At 37.4% G+C, this 25,323-nt stretch overlaps 1 protein-coding gene across 1 annotated transcript in view; it reads right to left on the bottom strand.

The window, feature by feature from the left end:
* Positions 1 to 1,174: 1,174 nt before the first annotated feature.
* Positions 1,175 to 25,323, bottom strand: part of ARHGEF10 (Rho guanine nucleotide exchange factor 10) — a 249,456-nt gene continuing 225,307 nt past the window's right edge. The window contains exons 30-31 of the mRNA XM_007944435.1: positions 1,857 to 1,979; positions 1,175 to 1,692 (exon numbers count right to left, since the gene is read on the bottom strand). Coding sequence (XP_007942626.1) covers positions 1,175 to 1,692; positions 1,857 to 1,979 — 641 coding nt within the window. The remainder of the gene's footprint in view (positions 1,693 to 1,856; positions 1,980 to 25,323) is intronic.

Raw genomic sequence — 25,323 nt, 5'->3', positions numbered from 1 at the left:
GCCTGCATTAGTATTTTTTTTTAACGGTCCAATAAGTAAAGCATTGATATATAAATACGTGTTGAACATAATGGAACTCACTGATTACTCACAATACCAACATGGAATTGTTGAACTTCAGAATACAAACCTGTGTATTTTGCAGAAGAAACATTTAAATGATACATAGTGTTGATCAGAGGGTCAGTTTTCTTGGTCCACATCCCATTGCCAGCAATGGAACACCCACATTGACTAGCACCATGATTCATTCAGAATGTATATTCAAAAATAGAAATAGTGTTCCAAAGGCAACTGGTGCAAGAAACCACACGGAAGAATTGACCACAGCTTATTGTATACGCTTCCTACAGTACGAGAACATACATATTTCTAATGTAGATATTAATATTATTTAATATGAGAAGGGAGGAATATTTTGGCATTGATGCTTGACTCTAAATGAAGCTAGGTATTGAGCATTTTGGTTCAAAGCAAACATTATTTGTAAAATGTTACAGATAATATATTACTTAAAACATCAGCTGTTAATTTTTAATTACAAAATGCAATATAAAAACACTACATTGTTAAAATATACACTATGTGGATTATACCACTTTGGAAAATCCAGCTTACTTTTGAAAGCATGTAACACCACGTGGACTGGTATATGTGATGTGGCTTTTCTAATTGTTACAAATTCTATTCTGAAATTTAAAAATACAGGATATAAATAAAAGTTATCAATCTGAATCAAGTAAGAATTGTCAATAAATTCCTACACTATTGACAATGCTATATTTCCCTCACTAATTCTTGGTTTGCAAATTCTCTAAGCAACATGATACAGTAACTTCAAAGCTGATGAAGTTTAACATCTAGTACTAATGTATGAACTGCAGCAATCAAAAACAGCATGGTATTTTCCCAGAACTTCAAATTACTCAAAAGTTGCACCAATCTTTTACCTTCTTTAAAAGTGTTTATATTCAGTTCTGTTGTCTGAAAGAGAAAGAACGAATTGGCAGGAAAGCCATCATTATGGTATTGCACATTTCTTCCCCAAATACTGTTTTTCATTTATCCCCAACCAGTGTCGACACAGCCTAAATCATTTATGTCATATGATTTAGCTAAAAAACAAAATCATCCTTGAATGCAAATATCAATCCCCAAAAGTGTGCCATTTCATTTATATATTTAACAGGGGGATCTGCCAGACCATAACTGAAGAAACCAACTCATCTTGCCGTTGTTGCCTGGCCTTCCTATTCACCCGTCTGTGGCCCTGCCCTCCACAAACCACCAACACTGAACTAGCTTTTGCTTTCTTGAATCGCTTCGTTTTACTGTTGAGTGAGATGTATGGATCCTTTAAGAGGTCATAAATGATACTGTCCTCTGACTTGTGGTCTAGAGAACTGGAACCATGAGATAAAGTCAGAGACCCAGAAGATGACGACAATTCACTCTTTTGAGTCATTGTGCCGAATGAGTCTCCCAACCAAATGGCACCATCAGCATTGCTCTGATTTAGGCAAGAGCTGAATCCTTCGTTCAGTAGCATGTCCTTCTTGTCTTCATCCTGGAGTTCAGAACCTGGAGGCAGGCTATCTCTGGACTTGTCTTTGGTCTTTTTGGATAAAGCTGTAGCCATTACAAGGAACTTAACAGGACCATTGTGTGCATGGTAGGACACCATACCTCTTCCTAGAAAGGAAAAATATTAAAACAAATTTTTTAAAATAGGAAATATCATAGAAATAAACAAGAAATAAGATAATTAAGCATGATATATCTCTCCCTGCCCAAATAACAAAACCTTATAAGTAACTTTAATACTTGTATGTTCTCACTTGCTTGAGTTTACTCACCAGTTACTTTGGGGATTCCCTGCAGACGAGGAACTGGCAGGGCTACAACGATGCCCAGATTGGTGCCAACCATTAACAAGCCGTGGCAAACAAGCAGACTAGTCACAGATATCCGTTGATGCCCTAAATGGAGAGACAGCAGAAGTTTGCTTGATCACAAAGTTTCATTTATACAGTAACACCAGAGTCAGAGCAGTGAGATGCTTAGTGTAATATCTGAAAATGTTATAGACACACAGCTTTAAAGTTCTTGGTCAGAGTAAAACATCATATTAAGGGGAGGATGTGTCATTGAGTTCTACAGTCTAGCACCCTTCAGCTAGACTATAAAGAAAAAGACCTTGGGGAAATGTATCTCTTTAATTACACCTTAAGCAAAGTGTGCAGTCCACAACAGAAAAGTACACACAAGTTTGAATCTCAATTAGTTCTCTCCAGGTTCCATCGCTTTGACTGGCAGTTTAGGGGGGAATCAAATCACTTGGAATAGTCGACTCTAACGATTTACTTTTGCTGAGCACAGCAAATGATCTATGTGCCACACACACACACATACACATCAAACTATGGTTCTATGAAATAATAGTTAGAGCCATTATCTTTAGAAATGAGAAATATCTACTAATATGGCAAAGATACAAAAAAAAAAAAAACACCTCATTGCCATAGAGTTGGATCTGACTCATCGTGACCCCTCCTTGGGTTTCTGAGGTGCTATCACTATGGAAGTAGATTGCCCAATCTTCCTTCCGAGGTGTAGCTAAGATAGACATTGACTGCTAACCAGATGGATGGCAGTTCAAACCTACCAGCCACTCCTTGGAAGGAAGGTTGGGCAATCTACTTCCGTAGTGATACTGCCTCAGAAACCCAAGGAGGGGTCACTATGAGTCAGGGCTGACTCGACGGCACATAACAACACAACAATACTCAGTAACACACTTAGAAACCACTCTCTGAGAGGCTTTCCAAATCTTCTGTTGCAACAAATAACAGTATCTCATGGATTCTGTGTTACAAATTGACAAATGTTCTTACAGAACATTGGAGTTAGAAGGACCTTCAAAGCTTGTTTGTTTTGTTTGTTTCTAACAGCCAAGGGTCTGTTGTTATTGTTAGGTGCTGTTGAGTAGTATCCAACCCATAGCAACTTTATGTACAACAGAACGAAACACTGTCCAGGTCCTGTGCCAGCCTCATGATTCCTACTATCCCTGAACCGATTATTGTAGCCACTTTTTCAATCATCTTGTTGAGGGCCTTCCCCTTTTTCGTTGACTCTCCACTTTATAAAGCACAATATCCTTGTCCAGAGAATGGTTCCTTCTGACAACATGACCAAAGTACGGGAGATGACATCTGTCCATTCTCACTTCCAAGCAGCATTCCGACTGAACTTCTTCCAGGAGAAACTGGTTAGTTATTTTGGCAGTTCACGGTACTTTCAGTATTATTTGCTAGCACCACAACTCAAAAGCATCAATTCGTCTTCAGTATTCCTTATTCATTGTCCAGCTTTCACATGCATATGGGGCAACTGGGTCAGGCAATTGGGTCAGACCTTAGTCTTCAAGGAGACATCTTTGCTTTCAGCAGTGGAAAGAGGTCTTTTGCAATAGATTTGCCCAATGCAATAAGTCATCTGATGTCCTGACTGCTGCTTCCATTGGTGCTGACTATAGAACCAAGTAATATGAAGTCTTTGACAACTTCAATCTTTTCTCCACCTATCGTGATGCTGCTTACAGGTCCAGTAGTGAAGATTTTTGTTTTCTTTATATCAAGGTGATCCATACTGCAGACTGTAGTCTTCAATCTTTATCAGTAAGTGCTTCAAGTCATCTTCACTTTCAGCAAGGAGTTGTGTCATCTGCGTATCACAGGTTGTTAATAAGTCTTCTTCTAATCATGATACCATGTTCTTCTTCATATAGTCCAGCTTCCTGGATTATTTGCTCAGCATACGGATTGAATAAGTATGGTGAAAGGATACAACCTTGATGCACTCCCTTCTTGATTTTAAACCATGCAGTATCCCCTTGTTCTGTTTGAACAATAGCTTCCCGGTCTATGTATAGGCTCCTCATGAGTATAATTAGGTGTTCTGGAATTCTTCTCAATACTATCCATAATTTGTTATGATCTGCACAATCAAATGCTTTTATATAGTCAATAAAACACAACACAAGTAAACATCTTTCTGGTATTCTTTGCTTTCGGCCAAGATCCATCTGACATCAGCAATGATATCCCTCATTCCACACCCTCTTCTGAATCCAGCTTACATTTCTGGAAGTTCTCTGTCAATATACTGCTGCAACCATTTTTAAATTATCTTCAGTAAGATTTTACTTGCATGTGATATTAATGATATTGTTCAATAATTTCCACATTCTGTGGGATCACTTTATTAGAATGGGTGCAAATATGGATCTTTTCCAGTCAGTTGGCCAGCTAGCAGTCTTCCAAATCTTTTGGCATAGCCGAGTGAGTGCTTTTAGTGTGGCATCCGTTTATTGAAACATCTCAGTGGGTAGCCCATCAATTCCTGGAGCCTTGTTTTTTGCCAATGCCTTCAGTGCAGCTTCGACTTCTTCCTTCAGTACCATTGATTCTTGATCATATGCCACCTCCTGAAATGGATGAACATCGACCAATTCTTTTTGGTGCAGTGACTCAGTGTATTCCTTCCATCTTCTTTTGAAGTTTCCTGAATCATTCAATATATTTGTCCATAGAATCTTCCAATATTGCAATTTGAGGCTTGATTTTTTTCTTCAGTTCTTTCAGCTTGAGAATTGCTGAGCATGTTATTCCCTTTTGGTTTTCTAACTCTAGGTTTTTGCACATTTTGTTATCATAATTGACTTTGTCTTTTTGAGCTGCTCTTTGAAATCTTCTGTTCAGCTCTTTTATCTTGTAATTTCTTCCATTTGCTTTAGCTACTCTTCATTCATGGACAAGCTTCAGACTCTCATCTGACATCCATTTTGGTCTATTCTTCCTTTCCTGTCTTTTGATGACCTTTTACTTTCTTCATGGATGAAGAACTAATGTCATGCCACAATTCCTCTGGTTTTAGGTCACTGGTGTTCAACGCATCAAATCTATTCTTAGATTGTCTCTAAATTCAGGAGGGATATACCAAGATCACATTTTGGCTCTTGTGGACTTATTTTAATTGTCTTCAGCTTCAACTTGAACTTTCATATTAGCAGTTGATGGTCTGCTTTGGCTGAAGATATTGAGCTTCTCCATTGCCTCTTGCCACTGATGTAGTCAGTCTGATTCCTGTGTTCTCCATCTGGCCATAAGTATAGCTGCGATTTGTGTTGTTGAAAAAAGGTATTTGCAATGAATAAGTCATTGGTCTTGCAAAATTCTATCATGTGATCTCCAGCATTATTTCTATCACCAAGGCCATATTTTCCAACTACCAGTGATTCTTTTTTGTTTCCAACTTTTTGACATTCCAATCACCAGTGATAATCAACACATTTGGTCAATTTCAGACTGCAGAAGTTGGGAAAAATCTTCAATTTCCTCATCTTTGGCTTTGGTAGTTGGTGTGTAAATTTGAATAATAGTAGTATTAAGTGGTATTCCTTATAGGCGTATGTGTATTATTCTATCATTGACAGCAATGTACTTCAGGATAGATCTCGATACATTCTTTGTGATGAGGAATGCCATGCCATTCCTCATCAGTTTCTTACTCCCAGCATAGTAGATCATATGGTTATCTTATTCAAAATGGCCAAAACCAGTCCATTTCAGCTCACTAATGCCTAGGATATTGATCTGCATGTGTTCCATTTCATTTTTGAAAACTTCCAATTTTCCTAGATTCATACTTCATACATTCCACATCCTGATTTTTAATGGATGCTTGCAGCTGTTTCGTTTCATTTTGAGTCATGCCACATCAGCAAATGTTGTTGTTGTTGTTATGTGCCGTCGAGTTGGACCCAACTCATAGCGACCCCTCCTTGGCAGTATCACCACAGAAGTAGATTGCCGCATCTTCCTTCTGAGGAGTGACTGGTAGGTTTGAACTGCCAGCTTACTGGTTAGTAGTCAAGTGCCTCAGCCACTATGCTACTAGAAAATAGAGGACCTGAAGGCTTTACTCCATCCACATCATTATCATTGACTCTACTCCAAGGAGGCAGCTCTTCCCTAGTCATAATTTGAGTGCCTTCTGACCCGAGGGGCTCATCTTGCGGCACTATATTTGACAATGTTTCAGGGCTATTCATAAAGTTTTTCAGTAATATATCAGACAGTGTTTCACTGCTAGTCTTAAGGTTTTCACTGGTCAATTTTTTGAGAAGTGGATGACTTCTTTCTTCTTCTGAGTCTGTCTTATGTCTGGAAGTTCCTCTGAAACCTGTCCACCATGGGCTACCCTTCTGGTATTTGAAATATTGGTGGCATGGCCTCCATCCTCACAGCAATATGCAAGCCACCACAGTGTGACAAACTGACAGACAAGTAGTGGCCAAGGATCTGGGGCCTAGAGAAATTAAATAATTGGCACTGGATAGTGACAAGAATAGAAAGTGGAAACGAAGGAAAGTTTAAAGCCCTGCCCTACTTTAAACATCTTCTCTATTACTCTAATTTTAAACAGTGATTCTTGGCTCTCACACAATTCCACCACTATGGATACTACCGTTAACATAACAACTTTCAAAAGGAAATTTAAAATAACTCTTGATGTTTCTCTATTGAGCCCTAAGGCCTGCTAACACCTAAGACCAATTAATTTACATGTGAAAAGCAATGGTGGATACTTAAAAATAATGTGATTTTTCTTTCCTGTAGAAATATGTTATTTTCAATATCTCTGCATTTGATCTGAAATTCATCTCACTGTGACAGCAAATGGTTTAATTTTAGAGCCAAAGTTAGATTAATGTGTTTATCGTAATCTTTTTAATTGAATTATTTAGGCAACAACAACACAAATAAAAATTTGCTTTTGTTTTTAAACATTGATTTATATTATAAATACAGAAGTTAATAATTTTTTGTTCCCAAGAACTCTGAATATATGCATGTTTTTTCAATGATGAGTTTTAGAAATGTATTTTAGTTTTAGAAATACATCAAAGCTGTATGCTAATCTACAAGGTTCTCTTATAAGTGATCAAGGTGCTTTTACTTTCAAAAGCTAGTGGAAAATACTGAAGCAATTTAGAAATACAATTTTCAGCATAATTCACAACTATTATTATTGATTTATATTTTATAATGTTGTAAAACTGTACCTTGGGGTGTTAGTGTGCTATGGGCATGGAAGTTTCAGAGCAAACATGGATGGATGCATCTTTCTACAGCATTGATTTTGCTCAGTGATGAGCATTTCAAACATTACACATGGCCATCTTTGAAGTAGAAAAGAAATATACACACATATTTAAGATAAATCTGAGACCATCTTCTCATACTCTCTTGAAGCTCCTTGGTGAAAAAGTTTTTGAAGCGACAGTATAAGGTTGCATTTGGAACTGGTTTAGTGTTCTGTACTTTTTTCTTTCAATAAAACATAGCTTTCTCCCACTGAAGCTAATAGATAGGGGAGAAATATTTTCCATTTAAGCTTTCAATTTTAATAATTTATTTCACACTGATATAAATGGTCTACAATACAAGTGATAGAGAGTTGAGAATCTCATTACAAGGTTATGGACCCCACTCGTGGCAGCCAAAGACAGACTTTATTATCTTGTCATATGATAGTCATTTTTCTGTATCATTGGATGTGGAAAGAAAATATAAATCAGGCAATAATATATTCCAGTTGTCCTAAATTCGAATGCATTTTCTTTTTAAAATGTAAAATTATTAGAAACAATAAAAACAACTGATTATCTAAAGAATTTCTGTATCACTTAATTCCTCTTTTACTTTCATTTTGGTAGTTAAATCCTACATATAAGTGAAATCTATGCAAATGAATAAATATATTTATGATTTTTTATTTGCTGTCATGAAATATGTTAGTGTGGGACACTGAGTAACATTTAATTTTTCTCCAAAATAAATTTCTGAGTGAAATTTTCCTTCACAATTTATAATTTTTTAAATATTGGTTTAGAGTTATTTATTAAAGAAACATTTGAAATATATTTATTCTATACACTTTACTTCAAAGACAACTAATGAGGAAAACGAGAATTTATAATGAGTCATCTTAACAATTAATGTCATCCCTTTATAAAACAAATCTTTGCAATGTTATTTCCTTGTTTCAAAACATGATGTATAAATATTTCCAACAGACAATAAAAATATAAAAAAGTACCCACTATCAAATTACAAATAAAACTTTACTGCTTATTTTCATCCAGACACAATTTTTGAAAGTACTCTTTCATTCTCTTTATGAACTATATCCCCTCTTTGCATGTAAATAGCATATTCAGGAAAATTGCATTTTTGACCATGTCTCCAGATTTTATATCTATTTTATGCTATATACAATAAAAATCTGGGAAACTTCCTACAGTCTTTGTAGAGAAACGCTTTACTACATAGTGGGTTGTTCTGAAGAAAAAGGCCCATAACAATTCAAAATTAGTAAACAAAATATATGTGGACTGGATGGAGAAAAAAATAACAGTGTGGGAAAAAAGAATGTAAAATTAATGGGTGGGAAGATGAAAAACTCTACACAGAAATCACTAAAAAAACTAGTGAAAATCCTGCTTGACTAAAATAACAACTGAGGGTCTTAGGAAAGCTTCTACAAGTACTAGTCAAAACTTTATTTAATAATAAAATTTGTAAGAGTAAGTAAAAAAAATTCCCGATACTAATTTTTCTAACTGGTTTGAAAGCATTCAGAAACTAAGTAAAAAATACATCTTAAGGAATGACTACTTACTTCATTTTCAAAGTAGTCTATGATTGTCATTTTTAATTTTATATATGAAAGTTTAACTGAAATAGTAATTAGGTGACATAGTAACTTCTTAATTCAAGAGTGTGTGCACAAAAGATTTGCCAACTCGGGGGTAAGATGGAGGAACAGGCAGACAAGCGACATAGACCCTCTTCAAGAAAGAAAAGAGAAACTAATGATAGAGATAAAGAGATAATCCTGGAGCCCTTGGCTTTGAAAGGAAGTATACAGAAGTGGATTAGGCATGAACTATTGGAAAAACCTAAATGAAAACAGTGAGGACAGAGTCGGTCGGAGCTGCAGACTGTCAGCAGCTCTGATGGGACCAACAGCCTGAATATTTCCAAGTGGTGCTGGGACCTGAGAATTGACCTAAAGATCAGCCCTGGCCACCAAGGACTATAGGGATGACTGTGCTGGTGGCCTATGATTAGGAAGGGAAACAGCAAGGAGGGAGATAATCTGAGCTGTGGACTTTCCAGAGGGCACAGCCATTTTGATTGTTTACACGCAGCAGCCATTTTTGGATATTTAAAGTGACAGTGGGTGCAGCCATTTTGAATGTTTACAAGCGGTGGCCATTTTGGATATTTAAAGTGACCGAGGGCGCAGCCATTTTGAATCTTTACAAGTGGCATCCATTTTGGATTTTAAAGTGACAGCATTCTCATTTGGATTCCAGAATAGGATCTAAGAATCTAAGATCTAAGAATAGGCTCCGTTTGCCAAAGTTAGCAGGGACATATGAGAGGTTGACAACAGGAAAGGAGACAGGTAGTTAGTGTATGTGCCGTAAACTAGTGAATAGAGGAGCACAGCACAGTACTCTGCTTACATAGATAACATACAAACAAAACAAAGAAAACGAAAATTGTGGGCAAGTCACTTCAACATAAAATCACCAATTAAATATAAACACAAAAACGTCACAATGCATCAGAGACAACAGAACATCACAGTCCACACAAAGAAGCAAGATAAAGTAGGAGAAACAAGGGACCAGAATACAGACTCAGAACACATCCCTGAGGAAGATGCAGCATTGGAACTCCTTGATAAGGAATTCAAAAGAATTATACTTAGGTCTGGTAGCATAGTGCCTAAGGCACTTGACTGCTAACCAGAAGGCTGGCGGTTCAAACCCACCTGCCACTCCTCGGAAGGAAGATGAGGCAATCTACTTCCGTAGTGATACTGCTTCAGAAACCCAAGGAGGGGTCGCTATGAGTCGGGCCGACTCCATGGCACATAACAACAACACAACGTCTTCAACTAATTGAGAGGCAGATCATGGAAAACACCAACAAAATTGAGGGAAACACAGAGAAAACTCTACAAAAATTTCAGAAGATAATACAAGAACAAAATTACAAAATAAATGATAAATTAGAAATGATTCAAAATCTACACACAGAAATCCAGAAGATTAATACTAAATTTTCAGAAATAGATAAGACATTGAATGGGCAAAGGAGTAGAATTGAATTAATGGAAGGCAGAATTAGAATGATTGAATGCAAATACCTTAATACTCCTTTGGAAAGAGATCAATCAGAAAAAAGATCAAAACAAAATGAAGAAAGCCTAAGGTTTATGTGTAATCAGAATTCCAGAACAGGAAGAGAAAAATAAAACCACAGAGAAAATCATCAAAGATTTGTTGGAAGACAATTTTCCTGTTACAATGAAAGATGAAAATATATCCATTCGGGAAGTCCAACAAACCCCAAATAGGACAGAGCCCAAAAGAAAATCACCCAGACATATCATCAAACACTAAAACCAAAGACAAAGAATCATGAAAGTAGCATGAGAAAAATGGAAAGTTACCTACAAGGGGCAACCAATAAGACGAAGCTCGGATTTCTCGACAGAAACCATGCAGGTGAGAAGACAATGGGATGGTATATATAAAACCCTGAAAGAGAAAAATTTCCAACCAAGAATTATGTACCCAGCAAAATCGTCCCTCAAATATGATGGTGAAATTAGGAGATTTCTAGACAAGCAGAAATTAAGAGAATTTGTTAAAAACCAGACCAACTTTCAAGAGAAAGGGGGCCCTTTGGACAGAGAACCAACAACAGCAAACAACAACTGACCATTAACATACATGAAGACATAATCCAGAAACCCACCCGGCTACGGAAGTATCCAAAGTAAATAAGCCTAGAAGATTGTAAACAGGGAACCAGAGACATCAATTGACAAATGAGGACAACTACAAACCAAAAAAGAGGGGGAAAAAAAAACTGTGTCATTACAGAACTTCTAGATGGTAGGGAAGTCAAGACAACTACAAGATAGAATGGACTATTCTAAACTTGGGAAGAAAACTGTAAGTCATAGGGTAACCTCAAAGAAAAATGATAAACCTTCACATCAAAATAAAAAAGTGGACCAGCACAAATATTTAGTAAATACTAAAACAACAGCAACAAAGGAAGTGATAAAATGGTTCATAAAATGAGAGTTCAGCATAGAAAATTATATGGAACAAAGAAATCGACACCACAAAAAAGCACATAACAAAAATGACAGCAACAAATTCATATTTGCCGATAATTACATATCTGGCAAGGGACTTATCTCTAAGATTTATAGAAAACTCCAATGCCTCAACAGCAAAGGAATTAACAATCTAATGAAAAATGGGCAGAAGATATGAATAGACACTTCACCAAGGAGGATATCCAGGTGGCCAGCTAATACATGAAGAGATGCTCACAATCATTGGACATCAGAGAGATGCAAATCAAAACAACAATGAGATACTGTCTCAGCCCAACACTGATGGCAAGGTTCAACGGATAGAAAATAACAAATGCTGGTAGGGATGTGGAGAGATTGGGACTCTCAAACACTGCTGGTGGGGCTGTGAAGTGATACAACTACTGGGAAAAGCAGTATGGTGATTCCTTGGAAAGTTGGAATTGGAGATACCATTTGACCTAGCAATCCCATTACTAGGCATATATCCTAAACAGGTGAGAGCCAGGACAGGAACAGATATATGCACACTCATGTTAATCACAGCACTATTTACAATAGCAAAAAGATGGCAACAACCTATATGCCCATCAATGGAAGAGTGGATGACCAAACTATGGTACATACATACAATGGAATGCTATGCATCAGTAAAGAATAATGTAGAGTCCACAAACCACCACATAACATGGATGGACTTGGAGGACATTATGCTGAGTGAAATAAGTCAATCACAGAAGGACAAATATAGTATTAGTTCATTGTTATGGAGGGTCAAGGAAAGGTTTATATATGGAAGGAAACTCTCTTTGTTGGTTGCCAGGCTGGGAGGCCAAGGGAGGGAACACTGCAAAAAAAAAAAAAAACCCCAAAAATGCATTGACCTATGTCACTTTAGTTTGTGTATTTCACTGTACATACATAAATTATATTTCAATAAAATGCATTAAAAAAAAGTGTGTGCATAACAGAGTTGCATTTGAGGTTTCCCAAAATGCTTTCTGGAAACACCAACAGTAATCTCCAAAATGGGACAACATGGTGAGTTCACTAGGAAAGAGAGCTACAACTTCAGTCAAGCTGCCAGCCGAGGAGAGCCAGTGAGTCCATGGAGCCCTTTCCAAGGTTGAATGGTAAAGCTGCGAGTGACAAGGGCAGTGATACTGTTGTGGTGACAGAGGACATAAATGGCATAACCAAAAACCAAACCCACTGCCATTGAGTCAATTCGAACTTTGGGTTTCCAAGGCTGTAAATCTAAATGGAAGCAGACTGCCTCATCTTTCTTCCACAGAGTAGATGTTGGTTCAAACTGCTGACCAATGCCTTAAACACTACATCACCAGAGCTCCTTAAATGGCATAAAGGTTTTATAAATTAAATAAACAGGAAAAAGGTATCTAACTGTGTATCAGTTTCTATTTGATGGTCAGCTCTTAAATGGAGTCTATCAGAATCTTTTCATATATGGATACATAGAAAGAAAATGGTAAGCTTTCATCAACTATAGCAGTCCTCTGAAGATTGGGAGAAGGCTTAAAGAACATCATCCAAGTTTATAAAAAAATATTTAAAAGAAACATACACACCAACTACACCTAACTTCTCACTTATTGACTATCTTGTTATCTGACATTTCACATTCACAATAGTAAAAAAAATCTACTATCCAACTATTTTGCACATTAACAAATGCACATCTGGCAGTATCAAATGCCAGCGGGTGAGACAGGAATAATTCTGGCTGTGATGGTTAAGGTTATGTGTCAATTTGGGTAGACCATGTTTCTCAGAGGTTTAGCAGTTATGTAATGATGTAGTCATCCACCATTTTGTGATCTGATGTGGTCATCCTCCATTTTTACACAATACCAATTTTCGCATAATGACCTGGTCTTTGGAACCTAACCATGTCAATAAATGAGGTGTGGGTGTAGTAAATAAAAGGCAAACACATCTTCAAAGTGTAGAAATACTAAGCTTGGAATTTACTCTCTGCTCTGTTCATCCAGGACTTAAACCAAAAGGAGAAAGGTAAACTCAAGCTGTTGGTTAATCTGTGATAACACACTAGTAGCCATGGGGTTATGAAACCCAAGTCTTCACTTTTATTCCTTATTTACACAGAATCTCAACGCTAGTTTACTGAATTGCCTTATGATGTGGCAGTGGTATTTAGAAAAGTTACACTGATGTTAAGAATACTGAAATTTTGGCACTTTTATTTGGTGAAGTCACTCTGGGAGGCAATGCATTCACTCAGTGGAGACATTAAAAGGCTAAATTTAACATGAGGCCTCAGCACTTTTCCAGCACAAATATTCTCCTTTGAATATTATGGACAAAGCAGGAAACATCTGCATCATGATGTAACTTATTGTGACTAATGACAGCCTAGAATAGATAAAACTTTCTTAAATTACTTGCTGTTAATATTACTCCTCTATAACTTTTAGAAATTTGACTAAAAAATGTGTATGCCAACTCCAAATATTTTGAAAATTTTATCATTAATTATTAATAAGTATGATGTGGTTTATGAGAAAGAAAAGTAGTTTTCAGTACTGAATTCCAAAAAGAAGATAACAATCACAGGTTTTTATCTAAAGATTCATATATTCCACAGGTTAAAAGCATGCCACTTCTAAAGAAGTAAATAGATTTAATCAAGTTTTATTAACTTGTAAAAGAGCTGTGCATTATAGTATAATTAATATTTTTTGCCAAATCCTGTTCATTTTGGCTTGGCAAGTCTTCATCTCTAGAACATGTGATAGTACAAAATGATGCATTTATGTATTCTTGCCATATACATCATAAAACCAATTTGGGTAACTTCATGAATATAATTCTAGAATGCAGATTTTATATATGTGGGGACACAAAGAGTACATAGGTTTCCAGGAAACACATTGTTAATAATGTATCTAATGAGAATAATAAAGTTGGGCTGATCATAACTTAAAAAAACAAACAAACAAAAAACCTAGTAACCTCAAATTCAATATACTTAAATTTAGTATGAACATACATAAAGTGAAATACATAAGTGTAAAATTAAATGTAATAATACTTATTACTATAAAATACTGGCATAAAAGTAAGATTACCCAGAGTTGCTTCAGAAGAAGCCTGGTGATCTACTTCCAAAAAATCAATGACTGAAAACCCTATGGAGCACAGTTCTATGCAGTGCAAGACTAAAGTAAGATTAGAAAAAAAGGGTAAGAGAAGAAATGACTCTGGCTTTTTTATTTTGAGTCACAATATGTAATGGAATTTGGAACAATTTCAGATTATACTGTTCCAAGAATCTTATTCAAGAACCACTGAAAAAGCAACTATTCTCAGTCAGGGGCATAACAAATGAAATAAAATTTTTAATGTCATTGAATCCTGCTCTAAATTACCTACTTTTCTTCTAGTCTATTAGGCCACAGTGCCAACAGATCAAAACCTGGAGGAATATTAGATATGGATATAAGTGTACAGTGTCTCCCAGATATAAAGTCAGAGATATTTTAATATCATCCAAATGTCAGGGAATATATGCCAACTAAGAGCATTCCACTCCATTATGATTAAACACAGTAGGCTGAAACACTTGTTTTTACTGTCATCTACTTCTAAGAAAATAGACTAAACAGGAATCCGTGAAAGAAGGGACTCATAGGGGACAGAGCCCAAAGGAGTGTGCAATATAATAGCAAAGAGAAGTCCCAAGATGAAAGCTGTTATCAGGCCAAGAGAGCAACTGGCTCAGTGAGGAGCCTGGGAGGGAGGGCACTATGGGGGTGATGGTGCTGCCAGATTCCCTAACGCATCTGATCTTGCAGAGAGTTACTCAGTTTTGTAGGAGCATTCAAAGTGGAATAGTGATCACCAAATTGAACATTATATATGGGAAACAAACAAACAAACAAATTATTAACTAAATTTTTTTTTTTAAAAAAAGCAGTGAAAGAAAGGAAATATAACTATATTACAGTATGTGGCTCAGTTACAAACAACTGTATTATCAAAAACTATGTAAACACTAAGTTTTGATTTAACCCCAAATTGTGATGTAACTCCACTCTGAGGAAGAAAGTTCATGTACACATTTACTCATATGTTGTATAAACTAGTGGGAGCTAGTGGGTGTGTGTATGCTTGAAAGAATGTATGGTAATTTAACGTTTCACTTCTACAACTGGAAGGCAAAAGATAGCATCTAAAATGGAAAACTCATGATAAGCTATACAAGCTTGATTTAAAAAAAAATAATATGGAGGTTTAATAGTAGCTGCAGCCAAAAGAGTGAAAGGGAAGAGGACACTGGAGAATGGAGGAATGGGGCAAAAGACTTCTTTGTTCTATTTTTCACAAGCCTTGGAGTGCTATTTGATTTTATTAAATTATGTACAAGTATTAGCTTAATAAAAAAATTAAATGAAAAAAAAATTGACTCACACTTGCTTGAGCACTCCCTTCACTACTATTCTGTCTTTCTGATCTTTATTGGAGGATGATAAATAACAAGGACAGAGCAAGATCTTAGTAGCTGTTCCTGTGACCTCATTGCATTTTTGTGGCTAGCCTGTCAGGATTCTCAAAGCCATGGCAACCTCTCCGGGAAGGAAGGCAGTGATGTCAGCCATGGTACAGACCTCCCACTCCACAGCTGTGAGACCTGTGAGGCCTGTGAGACCTGTCAGCACTGCAGAGAGCTGGTTCAGGAACACCCTTCTGCATGTTTGGGAGGCTCTGAAGGTTGCTTTAACATAACAAAAGCAACACCTTCTCTTGTGGACAGACTTTTGAACATAAAGGCCACTCATTAGCAAAATAAATGCATGTTTTGGCATTCTGTGGATCTGACTTGGTTTCATCCCAACAGCTCCAATAGTTTCCAATAGCAAACATTTGTTTTCCCAGCATGTGTGCTCAAAAGAAAACATTTACTTTAAGTACCTTAGCAAAGTGTCAGTATGTTTTCAGAGTCATAGGGAATATAAACAGCTTTGTTTTTCTAAAATAAACTTGGATATGACATACATCTTCATACTTCTCACTAAAAATATTCTACAATATTAAAAAAATTATTTGTGCAGAATAGCCACGTAGAAAAGAATAGCTATTAAATTTAGTGCTCAAAATATATTCATCTTCTGAGTCAACCAAATATATCTCCTACTCCAAAGTGAGATAGAGGCCCTCAGGATGAATTCCCTAGGCTTCCTTTCTCTCCCATCAGCATCCTCTCCTACTTCATCTTTTTGCCTCATCCCGCTCATCTCAGCAAACCAACATTCCTTCCTTTGTCAAAGGACAACTTCCCTACCTGCGTTCTTGGATGTCTCACTTCACACTCTTTGTAGAACTTGACCCCTAAATTACTGTTCTTTTTTTTTTTTCAATGCATCATAAATAGTAATCTTTTCTTTAGTACACTATAAACATTTTCAACATTATTATCAACCAACCAACAAACCAACAAACCAAACAAAAAATCTTCCATCAATCCCACTATGGTCTCAAGCTACCTTTGCAGGATGGTAAAAACCTGCAACATATCTGTCTGAATATAATTTGCTGTTGCTTTTGCAAATACTTTTGATAAACATAGTTCAGCGCCTACACAGAGAGGGAACAAACTAACTTCTAGGATGCTGTCTCTACGCTTATTGACTTTTACAAATGAAAGATTGTTAAATATATAAATTCAATTAAGAGGCAACTTAATTGGAACTATCTTGTCTTGCTCAGTCTTTTATTGTTAACTTTTCTAAATGAAATCTAAATTCAAACTTGTTACTTCTTCATTTCTCATTGTGCTCTCAGAACTCAAAATTTCTCCAAAAAATAGCTCCACCCCTTTCTCCCCCTCTACCACTAATATTCAACTGAATTCTTAGTAATTTACCCATCAATTTATGTTGGTCCTCATATTAGACCTCACTGCATCATCTCACCTTCCATCTTGCTCTGTCCTCTCTTGGCCCCTCTGACTTTACATTAATATAGTTCTCTCTTCTACTCTGCTCTCCCTGTAATTCTCTTGGCTTTCTTTCCTTTCTCTTATTCTGTACTCTCTTCTCACTGTGGTTTAACATTCTTAGGCATTGGAGTCCCTGGGTGGTGCAAAGAGTTAATGTGCTCAATTGCTAACCAAAAGGTTGGAAGTTCAAGTCCACCCCGAGTTGCTTCAGAAGAAGCCTGGTGATCTACTTCCAAAAAATCAATGACTGAAAACCCTATGGAGCACAGTTCTATGCAGTGCAAGACTAAAAAAAAAGAAAGCTTCTGTTGTCACAACTTACTCTCTGAGGGAGGAGAGAAAAAAAGATACCAAAAGTTTTAGTGCACAACTGTTTGAAACTTGTGTTCTGTCCACATGCCCGGGCACATAATTAAAAGCTACTGCAGCCTGCCTGCTGCATCTAATCCTGAATTGTTAACGCAGGGCCTAAGACATTTGACTGCTAACCAGAAGGTTGGTAGTTCAAACCCACCAGCCATTCTGTGGAAAGACGACTGGGCAATCTACTTCTGTTAAGATTTTCCACTTTGGAAACCCAGTGGGGGTCACTATGAGTCAGAACTGATTCAATGGCAGTGGTTTTGGACTCATAAATTATTCATGTTATAAACCTAATTCCAATCCTGGACTGGTAAGAATCCCTTTGTAAATTATCTTTTTAAGAAACCACTGAGACTCTTGTTCTTAGCAGTTCTCTGGCATTCCTTGCAAGACCATGAATAATCTGACTTGACTGTTTAACATAGACTTCCTCATTGATTTTTGTGAATCTGTAAGGGAGGCTAAAACTGCACTTATCATCCCCCCACCACCACGTGAATTCCATTTCCAGGCTCCTCTTCCCCTATATTCCCTGCTTGCTGTGTAAATGCGTTGCCCAGAGCCTCCTGCTGTGCACAGCCACAGCCCAACCTACAGGGCCAACTCCTAGGGTTCTGCATTACTTTCTTCTCTTGTTTCCCATATCAAAGCACAAACTCTGCATTAAATTCCTGTTTCCAGTCTAGCTTCTTCTGTTGGAAAGCAGTTTAGTAAGAAACTAATCATCATTTAGAAGATACTGACTGAGAATGGTTTAATCCAAACGTAGCTTCTGTTTGCAATCCTGTGATAACAGTAATAATAAACACTATCCATGAGCAGATACATAGGTAGACATGCAAGCTAAACAGATGTGGGAAGGTGAATGTGTATACTCACATGAGTATATATATATATATATATACTCATATATATATTTATGTATGTTTGGCCTTATATATTTCTATATATGTATTTGTGCTTCAAATATATCCAAGGATATAGTAGAGCATACAGGGGGTAAAGTTCTGAAAACTTCTTAGCCATAAACAAATACCTTGAGGGGATGAGTCACTGGGTTTAGGAACTTAAGACCACAGTCTTGAGTGACATCTAGGTCAATAGGCATAACATAGTCCACGAAGACAATGTTCTATATCCTATTTTCTTAGAAAAACTTTTATTTGTGATTTGGGTAAACATTTACAGAGCAAATCAGATTTGTATTCAACAATTTATATACATTTTGTTTCATGTCATTGATTCCAATCTCCTCAACGTAACTTCACTCATCCAATTTCCTCTTTGTGTTTCTTCCTTCTTTCCAAACACTCTCTGCCTCCTGAACTTTGTCCTTGGGCAAATGCTGCCCTTTTGATCTCAAAGAGTTGATTGTTCTAAGGAATTCATGCTTCCCTGATGTCACAGTTCATTGTGTTGACCTGTCTATTGTTTGGATGAAAATTGAGCCACAGGAGTAAATTCAGTTCTAGGTCCAAAAGTTGACTAAAGGCCATAGTCTTGCAGATTCCTCCAGTCTCTATCATACTAGAAAACCTGGTCTTTTTTATGATTTGGGTTTTTGTTCCACATTTTTTTCTTATCCTCTATCAAGGAACTTGTAATGTGATCCTGTTCAGAGTGATCAGTAGTGGTAGCCAGGCACTATCTAGTTCTTCTGGTCTAAGGGTCCTTTCTAGAGGTTGGGGATTGTATGGTCCATTAGTCATTTAGACTAAGTTTCCATATGTCTTTGATTTTCTTCACTCTTTTTTGATCTGGATGTAGAGAGACCAATAGTTGCACCTTAGACGGCCACTCATAAGCTTTTAAGACCCCAGAGGCTACTCACCAAAGTAGGAGGTAGAATATTTTCTTTGTGCACTATGTTGTGCCAATTGATCTTTGTCTTCTGAGACTATGGTCCTGAGCCCCCTGGGCCAGGGACTCATTCTCTGAAAGGTTTCGGTTATGGCTAAGAAGTTTTCATAACTTTGCCCCTGGTATGCTGCATTATAGAAATGACACCAGAGATCACATGATAGAATGTTGTAAGACCAACATCTTATACATTGCAAATACCTTTTTCAAACAAACATAAATGGTGACTATACATGTGGAACTCACCAACATCTTATACATTGCAAATACCTTTTTCAAACAAACATAAATGGTGACTATACATGTGGAACTCACCAGATGGAATACACAGGAATCAAATCGCCTACATAGGTGGAAAGAGATGATGAAAAGCTCAATATCATCAGTCAGAACAAGGTCAGGGGCTTGTTCAATCAATTGCGCGTATGCAAGTTTAAGTTGAAGCTGAAGAAAATTAAAACAAGTCCACAAGAGTCAAAATATGACATTGGGTATATCCCACCTGATTTGAGAGACAATCTCAAGAACAGATTTGATGCAATGAACAACAATGACCGAAGATCACAAGTTCTGGGATGATATCGTACATGAAGAAAGCAAAAGGGCATTAAGAAAGACAGGAAAGGAAGAAAAGACTACAGTGGATGTCAGAATATCACAAGTAAAATTTTGCTGAAGATAATTCAAAATGGTTGTAGCAGTACACTGACAGCGTACTGCCATAAAGTCAAGCTAGATTCAGAATAGAATGTGGAAAGAGGGGTAACATTGCTGATGTTAGATGGATCCAGCTGAAAACAAAGAATACCAGAAACATGTTTAGCTATGCTTTATTAACTATGCAAAGGCATTCGACTGCATGGATCATAACAAATTATGGACACCATTGTAAAGAACAGGAATTCCAGAACACTTAATTGTGCTCATGAGGAACCTGTACATAGACCAAGAGGCAGTCACTCAAACAGAACAAGGGGATACTGCATGGTTTAAAATGAGGGAAAGTGTGGGTTAAGGCTGTATCCTTTTACCACATTTATTCAGTCTGTATGCTGAGCAAGTAATCTGAGACGCTGGACTATATGAAGAAAAATGTAGCATCAGGATTGGAGTAAAATTCATTAACAACCTGCTATCGGACCAACCAGCAGATCTATGGGAGAAAGATGAGACAGCCTGCTTTCATAAAGATTTACAGGTGTGGAAACCATATGGGGATCACTATGAATTGGAACTGATCCGATGGCTGTGGGTTTGCTTTTTGTTGTTGTTGTTGTTGTTTTGATATGCAGGTGACACAACCCAGAGTGTTTAAAGTGAAGAATGTTTGAAGCATTTACTGATGAAGATCAAGGACTGCAATCATTGGTATGGATTACACCTCAACATAAAGAAAACAAAAATAATCACAACCAGAACAATAAGCAACATTATGATAAATGGAAAAGAGATTGAAATTGTAAAAGATTTCTTTTTACTTGGGTCCACCATCAATGCCCATGGAAGCAGCAGGGAAGAAATGAAGAGACATACTGCATCAGGCAAAGCTGTTGCAAAAGAACTCTTTAAAGTGTTAAAGAACAAAGATGTCACTTTGAAGACTAAGGTGCACCTAACGTCATGATATGTATATATTTTTAATTTTTATTGTGATTTGGGTGAAAGTTTACAGAGAAAATTTAGTTTTCCATACAACAGTTCATACACATTTTGTCTCATGACATTGACTGCAATTTCCCACAATGTAATAGCTCTCTTCCTACTTCCCCCCCCCCATAGTTACTCTTCCTTGTGTTCTTCCTTTCCATGCACTCCTACCCCTTGAGCTATCTCCCTGTGCATACACTGCCCTTTTGTTCTCCCATGATTGATCTCTCTAAGAAGCATAGCTTGTTGTTGTTATGTGCCATCAAGTCGGACTCGACTCATAGCGACCCCTCCTTGGGTTTCCGAGGCAGTATCACTACGGAAGTAGATTGCCCAACCTTCCTTCTAAGGAGTGGCTGGTGGGTTTGAACCGCCAGCCTTCTGGTTAGCAGTCAAATGCCTTAGGCACTACACTACTAGAGCGTAAATGATGTAAATCTTCAGCCCATAGGCCTGTGTATTATTTAGCTGGAAGTCACAGGAGTAAGTTCAATTTCAGACCTGAAGGGCAGCTAGGGGCCATAGTCTCAGGAGTTTCACCAGGCTCTATCAGACCATCAAACCTGGTCTTTCTTTTTTCCTTTTTTTATAATTTTGAGTGTTGTTCCACATTGTTCTCCCACTCTATCCAGGATCTCCTACACAGATCCCCCTCTGAGTGGCTGACAGTGGTAGCCGGGCACTATCTAGTCCATGGTCATATAGGCTGAGAACTGCATGGCCCACCAGTCCCCTGGACTAATTGTTTCCATGCTTCTTTGTTTTTCTTCATTCTTCTTTGTTCTGGATGAGGAGAGACACATTGTTGCATGTAGATGGCCGCTTGCAAACTTTTAAGATCCCAGTCACTACTCACCAAAGTAGGATGTGGAACAATGTCATTATGCCAATGAGCTTGATGTGGCCTGTGGCCATGGTCCTGAGCCCACAGGTCCAACTACTTGCTCCCTCTGGGGAGCTGGCTGTGGCCAAGAAGTCACCATAACCTTGTTCCTTGTCAGCTCTACTACATACCTGGCCATTATTATAGCACATACAAATAAGCTTGTAGAGACATGGTCCGCCAACCCTATGCATGGTCATGGGCACATGCCCCTTCATAGACACACCTGATCATTCAGCCTGTCCACTCATTTATCCACCCATAGATCAATGTCTGCCGTCACTGCCAACACAATACTGTATGTGGTGAAGGGTTCATCTTTGTTGTCTGTATCTCCCATATACCTCTTTATGCCTTCCTCTTCCTCAATGCCACCATGTTGATCACTCACATTTGGTACACTGTCCTTCCCTTCACCCAAATCAATACTTGTCTATACCTATCTAGCAGTGTTCCCTCCTCTTCCTTCCCACCCAGGTAACCCAAAAAGAAAGTTTTGTTCCATTTATAAACCTTTCCTTCCAAATCATGATATTTTTAAAAGCTTTTATGCCTGCTAGAATTGGACGATGAATAAAGACAACTTCAGAAGAATCGATGCATTTGAGTTGTGGTGCAAGCAAAGAACACTGAATGTACCCTAGGCTGCTAGAAGAATTAGCAAATCTGTCTTGGAAAAGTACAGCCAGAATATTCCTCAGAAGCGAGAATGGCCAGATTTCATTTCTCAGTCTTGGTCATGTTGTCAGAAGGTACCAATCCCTGGAGAAGAATATATGCTTGGTAAAGTAGAGGGTCAGCAAAAAGAAAAAAAAAAAAAAAAGAGAAGACCCTCAGTGAGATGGACTGACACAGTGGCTGTGACAATGGGCTCAAGCATGGAAACAATTATGAGGAAGGCACAGGACCAGGTGGTATTTCTGTCTGTTGTCAATAAAGTTGCTGTGAGTTGGAACTGACTTGACAACAACTAACAACAACACTGTATGATAGTCATGGATATATCTGCAGATTATGTAAACATAAATGTAGACATATCCTCTGTTGAATCTATATATATTCATGGGTATAGTAGTCCCATTCTCCTTCCCATGCCTGTTCAGCTTACATGTCTATCTATATATCGACTCACAGCTTACTGTTACTACCGTTAATGCAGGATTGTGTATGTATTAGTATTTACTTCTGTTGCTTTTAACTCACATTCCTGACAGTGTCTTCCTTTGCCTTGATAATTCTTTTGCTGACCTCCCCTCATTGTTTATTGCCTTCTCCTTCACCGTGTTAACATGTGACTAACCTCTACTTAGTGGTTTACCTTTCCTTCCCCTCTCACCTCTGGTAACCATCAAGAAATGTTTCTTTTTTGTGTGTGAAAACCTTCTCCTGACTTTTTATAAAAGTAGTCTCATATAACATTTGTCCTTTCGTGATTGACTAATTTCACTCAGCAAAATGTCCTCCAGATTCGTCCATGTTAAGAAATGTTTCACAGACTCATCAGAATGGTATTCTTTACCATTGCATAGTATTTCATTGTGTGTATGTACCATAGTTTATTTATCCATTCACCCATTGATGGTCATTTAGGTTGTTTCCATCTTTTTGCTGTTGTGAATAGTGATGCATTAAACATGAGTATGTATTTATCTATTCGTGCCACAGCTCTTATTTCGATAGGATACATATCTGGTAGTGGGATGGCTGGATCATGTGATATTTCTATTTCCAACTTCTTAAGGAAGTGCCATATCATTTTTCCTAATGGTTGTACCATTTTACAGTTCTACCTACAGTATATGAGGGTTCCCATCTCTCTACACCTTTGCCAGCATTTGCTTTTTTATTTTTTTAAGTTTCCTATTAATGCTGGGGGTGAGATGATATCTCATTGTTGTGCCTAAGGCATTTGACTGCTAATCAGAGGGCTGGCAGTTCAACCCCACCAGCCACTCCTCAGAAGGAAGGTTGGGCAATCTATTTCTGTAATGATATTGCCTTGGAAACCCATTGTTGTGCCTAAGGCATTTGACTGCTAATCAGAGGGCTGGCAGTTCAAACCCACCAGCCACTCCTCAGAAGGAAGGTTGGGCAATCTATTTCTGTAATGATATTGCCTTGGAAACCCAAGGAGGGGTTGCTATGAGTTGGATCTGACTCAACAGCAATGGAGTTTTAATGGCTAATGATTGCAAGCATTTCTTCACATGTTTGTGAGCTGCTTGAATGTCTTCTTTGGTAAAATGTCTGTTCATGTCCTTTGTCCATTTTTTAATTGGGTTATTTTTCTTTTTGTTGCTGAGGTGGTGTTGAAGTTTTCTTTAAATTTTAGAGCTTAGTCCCTTATCCTGTGTGCCGCTGTCAATTTGTTTTTCTCAGTCCATGGGTTCTCTTTTCACTCTTTTGGTGAAATCTTTTGATGTGCTGAAGTTTTCTGTAAATTTTAGAGATTAGTCCCTTTTCTGACATGTTGTTGCCAAATTTTTTTCCCCAGTCTGTGGATTCTCTTTTTACTCTTTTGGTGAAATCTTTTGATAAGTATCTAATTTTTAGGAGGTTCCAGTCATCTAGTTTTATCTTCTGCTTTTGTATTATTAGTTATATTTGATAACGTATTTATGTCTTACTTTAGGGTCCTAAGTTTGTTCCTATTTTTTCTTTGGTGGTGTATATAGTTTAAGTTCTACATTTAGGTCTGTGTTCCATCTTGAGTTCATTTTTGTATATGGTGTGAGATATGGATCCTGTTTCATTTTTCTGCAAATGGACGTCCAGCTTCGCTAGTACTATTTTGTTAGCAAGACTATCTCTTCCATATTTAATGGATTTTGGCACTTTGTCAAAGATCAAGTGTCCATAGGTAGATGGATTTACTTCCGGGTTCTCAATTTTGTTCCACTGGTCTATGTACATTCTACTTTGGTGAGTAGAGACTAGGGTCTTAAAAGTTTGCGAGTGGCTATCTAAGATGAATGATTGTCTTTTCCCTTCTGGAGCAAAGGAGAGTGAAGAAAATCAAACACTCATGGAAACAAGTAGTCCAAAAGACTAATGGATCATGTGAACCATAGCATCTACTACCCTGAGATCAGAAGAACTAGATTGTACTTAGCTATCACAACAGGCTGCTCTGATCAGGATCACAATAAAAGGTCCTGAAAAGAAGGGGAGAAAAAAAAATGTAGCACAAAATTCATAATTATATAAAAAAGAACAGATTTACTGGGCTGATAAGACTGATGAAGCCTCTAAATCAATGGCCCTTGACACCCTTCAGCCTACCCCCAGAGATCAACTTTCAGCCAAACAATATGCAGGCCAACAAACTGAATAA

The sequence above is a fragment of the Orycteropus afer genome, unplaced genomic scaffold (assembly GCF_000298275.1).
Source record: "Orycteropus afer afer isolate SDZICR_OR568_19922 unplaced genomic scaffold, OryAfe1.0 scaffold00125, whole genome shotgun sequence".
Classification (NCBI taxonomy): Eukaryota; Metazoa; Chordata; class Mammalia; order Tubulidentata; family Orycteropodidae; genus Orycteropus; species Orycteropus afer.
The sequence above is the reverse complement of the archived record's forward strand: the minus strand, read 5'-3'. Positions and strand labels throughout refer to the sequence as shown.